The following is a 9448-nucleotide window of genomic DNA, read 5'->3' on the forward strand; positions in this document are numbered from 1 at the left end:
CCACCAAGGATCTCCAGCTGCGGATGGAATCCCGCAAACTTGATCCCAGGTTCGTTGGTCCGTTCCCGATCACCAAAATCATTAACCCGGTCGCCATATCATTTAGACTACCCAGGTCGATGAGGGTGCACCCTACGTTCCACGTCGGCAGACTACGCCCGGATCGTCCTTCGCCGCTTGCTCCTCCGGCCAACCCCCCCCCCACCGGTGTACACAGTGTGCCGGTTGCTGTCTTCTCGCTGCAGAGGAAGGGGGTTCCAGTACCTGGTGGATTGGGAGGGATACGGACCGGAGGAGCGCTCTTGGATCCACTCGCGCTTCATTGAGGACCCCTCCCTCATCGAGGACTTTCATGCGGCCCATCCAGAAACTCCTGGGCCGTCGGGAGCCGGCCGTTGGGGGGGGGGGTACTGTCATTCCCCTGGCATCCAGCCCAGGCTGGGTGTGGCCAGCCAATTAGTCGGTACACACCTGCACCCTGTGTCGGCTGATTACACCTAGTACTTATTGGACACGGGGGACAATTAGTCCTCCGCCAGATCGTTGATTCTCATGCCTCGTTCCCTCACTCCCGTATAACTGACCTCCCGTGTACTGACCCTCGCCTGTTCCCTGACCATCCTAGTAAGCCTGCCTTTTCTGATATTGCTGCTTTTCCTGACTGACTCGCTGATCATTGATCATGGACCAAATAAAGGCTTTCTGTAGACTACCTGCTTGCCTCTGGAATCGTGCATTTGGTCCGCCATCGAGCCTCGCTCGTGATAGGGTCAAATTCGACAAAACTTTAATTTTGACTACCATAGCTATGCAGATGAGACACAATTGTATTTTGCTGTGTCTCCAGATGACAATTCAATTGAAGTATTGTGCCACTGTCTAAATCAGATAAATAACTGGATGAGCCAAAATTAAAAAATCTATTAAAATCAACTAAATCAGTACAAAACTGAGACAATTGTTTTTGGTAATAAAGAAAAGAGAATTGCTGTGAGCAAACACCTGGACTCTGTATCTTTAAAAACCAAAGACCAAGTTCGAAACCTTGGTGTTTTGATTGATTCCAACCTGACTTTTAACAATCATATCAAATCAATCACAAAAACTGCCTTCTACCATCTGAAAAACATATCTAGAGTCAAGTCTTGTATGTGTCAAGCAGACCTGGAAAAGCTCATCCATGCTTTTATCTCAAGTAGACTTGACTACTGTAATGGTCTTCTGACTGGACTCCCCAAAAAGAGCATTAAACAGCTGCAGCTCATTCAGAATTTTCCAGATCATGTTCTGACCAAAACAAAGCGGTCAGAGCATATTCACTCCAATCCTAAAGTCCTTGCAATGGCTTCCAGTCATCTTTAGAATTGATTTTAAAGTTCTTCTACTGGTCTTTAAATCACTAAATGATTTAGGTCCTGAATGCATGAAAGAAATGCTTACGGAATACAAACACAGTAAAGCTCTGAGATTGACTAACTCAGGTCAAATAGTGGAGCGCAGAGTCCAAAGCAAACATGGTGAAGCAGAATTTAGCTATTATGCTGCAGAGATGAGGACAGCCATAACTTTTTTTTTTTGGAACACTTCTTTTTTCTCATGCTTTTTAGAATATAACCACTTTTGATCATATTACTTGCACTGTATGTGGTTTTAATTGTCTTTTTTAAATATTTTGTTTATCATTTTTATTGATTTTATCCCATTTTAAATGTTTTATCTCTTTGTTTTCAAATGGCTTTAATCATGTAAAGCACATTGAATTACCTTGTGTATGAAATGCACTATACAAATAAATTTGCTTTGCTTAGCTTTACTATGACAAAATATTCAGATTTTAGACTGATCATTTTATTTATTTCTTTTTAACTCTTTAGTCTATAACAGCACCACATGTCTGAGAGGAATGCTGCTTCAGGTAAACACCTGACAATAAGGTCACTAGAACTTCAAAAATGTCATAAATTCTATTTGTACCTATTACTAGCACATGCATTATATTAAGATTATTATTAATAATTGTTTGAATATGTGAGTCTCCTGCAGAAGCCAAGCTAAGTGTTTCTTAACACGAGTATGAAGTTCAGGGCACACTGAACTAAATGTTTAGATACATTGTCGTCTTTACCTAATGTTCAGTATTGCGCTTTGTGCCACTGCTAGGCGGTAGAGCACACTGAAGGATATTCCTACGTCATAACGCCTTTCATGTTTGCGCTCTCTTTGTGATTATTATCATCTTATGTGTATGTGTATGCCAAACTGTCTCCCCGTCCGATCCACTTCAGCGGCGGAGATGCTCATCGCAGCCGGCCAGTGTGGCTCATTTTCAGCGCCGAGGTGGCTTATCACGGAGCCGAGCTGGGTTGCTTTAGGCCGTTGTTCATAGCCACCGCAGTACGCAATGAACAACACCGTCGAGCCGGGGCGCTTTACGGCGTTGTCGTCGCACGCGGCTGAGTGCGCCATTGTCGCCTTTGGCGCCGAGCCCGACGCCATCCGACTCTCACATCGACACATTTAGCACGCCTGCATTACGTACATGGATCTTTTGTTACGTTATAAGAGATGTATTCCATGATTCGCCCCAAACTATTATTTTTTTCAGTAGCTGTATACACACCTACCTGTCATCTGGAACCCACGAAGCTATCATCCATTGCACCCGTACAATCCATATTTCACGACGAACCGGGTCTCTTGCAAACTTATGAAGGGTAAATCCATCCTCCCGACTGTTCAAGCAATGTCCAGCAATGCAACGAGCCGGCATTTTGGCAAACATGAAGGAACAATTTGTCAGTTTGTTGTCCCAATTTCTCAGCTAAGCACCAATTCATCAAACATCACAATTGTTGGGAAACAACAGTTACCACAAAACGACAACGGCGGATGAAACAGCAAAAAACAGACAGTGGCAAAAATGTGCTTTTAAACTGATAACTACAAGAAAGTGTTCAGTAAGGTTGGCGGCCCTTTTGGTATTGACCTGTTTTTGGAATATAGTAACATAACATTATGCCTTTGCCTGGAAGTCCTCCATTCGACCACATCTCGCTGGCAACCGATCCTCGGCCGCCTTCCACTCCTGTTTTGGCGGTGATTGATTTTCGACCGCTTGTTGACCACGACTCGGCGGCGACCAATTCCTGGCCGTCCAATGACCACCCACGCCTCAGCGGCCACCTATTCTTGTCCACCACACGACAACGTCTCAGCATCGACCAACTTACGGCAGCTACTGACTCGTGACCGCGTCCCGGGAGGTCTAATCCGGAGCCGTCACCAGCTCCCGTCTGGTTACTGCTAAGGGTTTGGGGTCCTCCTTGAGGACGTCCTCCCGAGTCGCCCCGTGGGGACCTTGGTGATTGGTGTCCTGGCTGACCTACTGACCTGCTCGGCCAAATGCCTTGCTTTGGGTGGCCTGGATGCCCACCAGACAGACTGGGGTGGGGTGTGGGGGGTGCTTTGTTCCTGTTCACCACTGCTGTCTATCTTCTCTAGATCCCACTTGCATGTATGATTGTCTATATAGGAAGCCATTTCTGTACTGGGATTGTCTTTGAGTGACGTCACACGGAAGCAGCTTCAACAGAGCCTCGGTTTGAAACAGACATGGGAGGCATTCGGAGTACACAGAAAATGTGCACTTTGGCGGTAATTTATTTGATTTCTGTTGTGTTGTGAATTTTTACAAATATTTTTTTTATGAAATTTTAGCTACATTTGCATGATAGACCAATAAAATACATTTCTTCTGGATTAGACCTTTAAATGGTAAATGTGTCATCGGCATTTGCCAGTTTGTTGTACATGCTTCACTGCATTCTGGGACACTCTGCTACTGTGCATACGTAAGTCTAGAGCAATCTCTTGTCACAGCGAGTCTGTGCCCTTTTAGTTTGACCACATTTTGTCACGTTTCTTAGTTTGCCTCATTGTCAATGGACCCTGTTTAAGTTTCTGAACCTTGCCACTAGCCTAGTGTTTTTGTGCTTCTACTTGTGTTGGACGGCCTTTTTGGGATGGACCTGTTTTTGGAATAAAACCCCTCCGAACATTATGCCTTTGCCTGGAAGTCCTCCATTTGGCTACGCTGGTTCATGACACACACAGTATATCTTGTGTCGGCAGACCTGATACCTACAATATTTGCACACATCTGGGACAGTCACTGTTTGTAATAGTGAGCGCTTGATTTATTAATCCATCCATTTTCTTAGCCGCTTATGCCCATGAGGGTTGCAGGAGCACCTGAGCCTATCCCAGGTGTCATCAGGCAGGAGGCGGGTACACCCCAAACTGGTATCCAGGCAATTGCAGGTCACATGGAGACAGACAATAGTCACACTCACAATCACACCTAAGGGCAATTTAGAGTGTCCGATTAATGCACGTTTTTGGGATATTGGAGGAAACCGAAGTGCTCGGAGAAAACCCACAAAGGCACGGGGACAACATGCAAACTCCACGCAGGCGGGGCCGGGATTGAAACCTGGTCCTCAGAACTGTGAGGCCAACGCTTTTCAGCTGCCCACTGTGTCACCTGCTTTACTTATTGATATATATTTTTTTCCCCTGGGTGTTTGCTCTTGAAACAGGAGATATGTCCCCTTTAGGAATGCCAAAATGCAACACATGTGATACAAAAAAAAGGGAGAAAGCATTTACCTAAATTGCGTTATGGTATGGACATTTTCTTTTAAAGTGTCAACCAGATAAGTTTAACACATTCCTGACTCGTATCAATGATATAGGTAAAAATGAGAAAAAAGTGGTGCATTAACATTTTATCATGTGTTGTTATCCATTTATTATTTCTGTAAAGAACAAATATGCGGCTAGTTCCAAACAAATGCTCTTTGGTTTCAATCCTCCATTTTAAGGGGAAAATCCCAGGGTCCTATTTGTGCATTTAAAATGTAATCCAATGTACGGGTACAGTAATGAATTGTGTCACTTAGACAAAGTCATCCAAATAGTTTCCACGACTATTGCATTACGAGTGGGGTAACTTTTAATTGTAACAACTACATTTTCAAAGTAATCTTCCCAACACTGCATCGCTGAGGGGGGGGGGGGACTTTACCCAGGCTGTTTTGAATAACTTCAGCTCCAAGCTCAGCAGAGTGTCGCCCCTCCTTCCCTTTTACTGTCAAACAGTGCCATTTGGCTTGAAGTCTGCTTCTCATATTACATACACCAGTGCAGGTCTGATTCGTCCAGCAAGCCGCTCACTCCCTGTGACGCTTGGTTGTTTTGTACACGTCAGCAGTCAAAGACTTGCACAGTGGAGAAGATGAAACTGCTCCGTCACTTTCCTTTCTTCCTGTTACGAGCGGCACACACTGACAAGTTACCCCGCAGTCAGGGTAAGTTGAAGATAACTTTTAACAACCTTTCTGCTCTTGGTAAGAATACTTATTTTGGCTCCTTTCTCTTCACAAGGATTAAAAGCAAGCACAACTTCTGTGGCAGCTGGCACGGTGTTGAGAGGAACAGGGAGAGAAGTTAGATAAATCAAACACGCAACGCATAAAGAGGACTTCCCGAACAATGTGAGCTGCCATAAAGCAAAGGTTGCTTTTTGTAATCTATCAAAAATGAGGTTTCGGCTGGTTAAAAAGAATCTGCTGGTGCTTTTGGGGGTTTCGTTTGTCGTTTGGACTCTTTTGGTTTCTACCCGTGTGCTGTCAGTTCCAGAGAACGGCACAGGTGATGTGGGAAATCAAGCATATCAGGACACACGCTTAAGTGAAACAGTAAAGTTTGACTTTTCTGGGTCACTGTCAGAACTGACACAATCTGTCTACAATGCCAATTACAAGCAGCATGTTTTAAATGTCAAGCAGTTTCCAGGGGAGCCCCAGCTGGTACTGGTCGTGCAGATCCACAACAGACCAGAATACCTCCAACTTCTCATTAAGTCTCTGGAGAAAGCTGCAGATGTCAGCAGCTTCCTGCTCATCTTCAGCCATGACTATTTTTCAGCGGAAGTCAACGCCATTGTGCAAGGGATCACGTTCTGCAAGGTACTGCAAATTTATTTCCCGTTCAGCACTCAGCTCTATCCCACTGAGTTTCCCGGGCAGGATCCTAGGGACTGCCCACGGGACATATCCAAAGACAGTGCCCTCAAAACAGGATGTCTCAATGCAGAGCACCCAGACTCTTACGGACACTACAGGGAAGCATCCATCACTCAAACCAAACATCACTGGTGGTGGAAGTTACACTTTGTGTGGGAGCGAGTGCAGGCAATCCAGGGCTACAATGGATTTGTAATATTTCTGGAGGAGGACAACTACGTTCTACCAGACTTTTTCCATTTCTATAAATCAATGGTGGAATTCAGGAGGAACACCTGCCCGGATTGTGATTTGCTTGCTTTGGGAAACCATAATGACTTTACTGGTTTCCCCACACTGTCTAACAAGGTATTGACCACTGGGTGGATGTCCACAAAACACAACATAGGTATGGCCATCTCCAGAGAGTTGTACTACAAGATGATGGGCTGCAGCAAGGAATTCTGCACGTATGATGATTACAACTGGGACTGGACTCTGCAGCATCTTTCTGGTGCCTGCATTTCAAAGCCTATAAAAGTGCTTGTGGCTCAGGGCTCCCGGGTTCTTCACACTGGGGACTGTGGACTGCACCAGAAGCAGAACTGCAGGCCAGAATGGGCCTTGCAGAAGGTTGAGGAGGCGCTTGGCAAAGCAAAAGATGGCCTTTTCCCTCCTTCTCTTGTCCTTACTGCTTCTGAAGCAGCTCAACACAAGGACCATATGAAGAATGGAGGGTGGGGAGATGTCCGAGACCATGTTTTATGCAATAACTATGCCAAACGTCTGTGAACTGTGCCTTTACATCACGATGTTTCAAAATGTTCAGGCTGCACATTTACATCCAAATTCACCACTTTTGTGTGTTTTCATGATCGAGAGGTCTTCCTCCAAAAATCAGGTGTAAATGAATTCCAAGCATGTTGTACAGTACATACACTGCTTGAACTCTTCTGCATTGCTTTTTTTTATCTACATCAAAAAATATACTTTTGCCAAAAACTGAATTGATAAATTGTGTGTATCATGCATTTAATCTGAGATTGGATAGCGTCCAATTTGGAGTGAACTCTGTCTCTCACTCCAAGTCAGCTGGGGTAGTCTCCAGTGACCCGCGACCCTAATAAGGGCAACCGTATAGAAGATAGATAGGTGCATTAGATTTTTCAAGCCATAGAATTCCATCCATTTGCCCATCCATTCTCACAAGACTTATGGAGTGCTGGAATCTATCCCAGCAAACTTCGGGCTGCAGGTTGGGTACACCAATCGCATGGCACATAGAAACAAGGATTCACATTCACAATCACACCTAATGGAAATTTAGAGTCTCCAATTAATCCATGTTTTTGGGACGCAGGAGGAAACCAGAGTGCCCAGAGAAAAGCCACGCAGGCACGGGGAGAACATGCAAACTCTACACAGGTGGGGCTGGGTTTTGAACCCTGGTCCTCAGAACTGTGAAGCTAACGTTCTTAACGAGTCCCTTTTACATGCCACCCATATAATTCCCTTGACCATTAGTTCCTTTTTTTATTTTTTCTTCACATTTGACATTTTACACAACTTGGTCAAGTTTGCTGCTGCTTTAATAAAACCTTAAGTTGGAGTCTTTTTCCTTTTTTTTTTAAATACATGTACTTTCAATGGTACGATTTCAAGTGCAGTTAAACTCGCACATTTTTGGAAATGTTAAACTAATGCACATAATTGAAGAAAAGTTACTGAATCCACACATAAAGCAGCGCTTGTGTCATTAGACTGTAATAATGGTTGTTCAATGGACTTGAGGCCTTCCATGTTAGCTCGCTTTCATGATCGTCACTGGTATCAAACATGACAACTTGATTTATTGATTTTTGTTCCTGTGTGTTTGCTTTTGAAACAGGAGAAATGTGGCCTTTTGGACTCTTGACCTGACGGGATACCAAAATGTACATTTGTGATACAAGCAAAAGGCAGAATGCATGAATATGAATTGTGTTTTGTAAGTTTACAACTGAATTTTAACACAGTCTTATCAATGATGTAATTGTGCAAAAGTGCCTTTTAATGATTCCTTTGTACCTCAGCCTGATGTAAAAAAAACACACAGTATTAATCATAAATTAGAAGAGTAGGGGGCAATGGATGTCAATGTTCATTTCACAAATGTTTAGTGGTTTGAAATGAACTGTCACATCTTGTTTTTTACACAGTCAGTAATCTAAGATTGTTCACTGATGACAGTGCAACTATATGGGTAACCCATATTAGTCATTCCTGGTGAAAAACCTGCGGCATACTGCAAATCGCACCCTCCATAGATTTCATGATTCTCAAGGTTATTTCACGGGATAGTGCAAATGTGATTTTTTATTTTGTCTTGGCTAAATTCTGATAATTACTCCTAATAGCTGTTGTTGACTTTTTTTCTCAGAATGGAGAAAGTTAAAAATATTGTCCATATTTATCTGGGATACAGTGCTTCTTGCTTATGAGGCTTTGGTGAGTACTGGTGTTTAAACCGTACCATTTAGTCAATGTCATTTTCTGTTGAGTTTTTACTTTAAAATGATATTTCTGTGTGAAAAAGAGACATTTGTGGAAAATGTACTTTTGGTTGCTTGACCCTGTATTCAAATAGTTGTCTCCCCTGAGTGCCTTCCTACCCATCAAGTGTGAAATTAAACAACCAAGAGAAGCCTTTTGTTCGCTCCCTATTTTTTAAAATGTGTATGTGAGCTCGAGTAATTCAGAACTTTGCTCAACTGTTGAGTAACAGTGTTGTCAATTTACATTTAAGTTTACTCTTCCAAGAGAAAACCAGACACACTTATCAAGGCACGGCCTGGCTAAACTTCCTGAAACAGTATGTTCAAAATTGAAGGTAAATGAGCACTAGTGCAGCTTCTTAAAAGCAGCATATAACCCTCAGGTGCTCAGCTCAATTGCGTGCTTGATGCGGTGGCACTGGGGAAGTGCAGTACCTTATGTTTGGTGATGTGTACTTTACATGCGCACCACAAACATGGTTCTTCACACGAAGTGACACGTGACATCAGTTTGTTGTTAACTCCATCAGCGAATAAATGTTATACTCAAGCCTTGTGGGCCCAGACGTGTCCTGCAAAAGCAAATAATATGCATCTAATTCAAGTTTTTCGCTGTTCCACAATTGCAAATTGTCTTCATTTTCAATACTGATGTGTAATTCTGAGATTCCAAGCATTTTAATTTTTTTTACCAAACCACTTTAGGAAAGAAACAGTTAGACAAACTGTTTTCCTTTGCATTTCAAAACTAGTTATCCAAAATGTTTTTTTAGTTTATACTCTATGTAAAATTATAATTAGGTAGATATATATTTCAGTTTAAAAAAAAAGGGGGAAACGCAACTCCAA

The 9448-nt window shown here is 43.1% G+C and overlaps 1 protein-coding gene across 1 annotated transcript; it reads left to right on the top strand.

The window, feature by feature from the left end:
• The first annotated feature begins 5141 nt into the window (after positions 1–5141).
• On the top strand, positions 5142–9318 carry si:ch73-91k6.2 (alpha-1,6-mannosyl-glycoprotein 2-beta-N-acetylglucosaminyltransferase). The gene is made up of 2 exons (XM_061811376.1): positions 5142–5369; positions 5446–9318. Exon 2 carries the CDS (start codon positions 5601–5603, stop codon positions 6855–6857), a length of 1257 nt encoding a protein of 418 aa, XP_061667360.1. The 5' UTR covers positions 5142–5369; positions 5446–5600; the 3' UTR covers positions 6858–9318.
• Positions 9319–9448: the final 130 nt, after the last annotated feature.

This window comes from Syngnathoides biaculeatus, chromosome 23, assembly GCF_019802595.1.
Source record: "Syngnathoides biaculeatus isolate LvHL_M chromosome 23, ASM1980259v1, whole genome shotgun sequence".
NCBI lineage: Eukaryota > Metazoa > Chordata > Actinopteri > Syngnathiformes > Syngnathidae > Syngnathoides > Syngnathoides biaculeatus.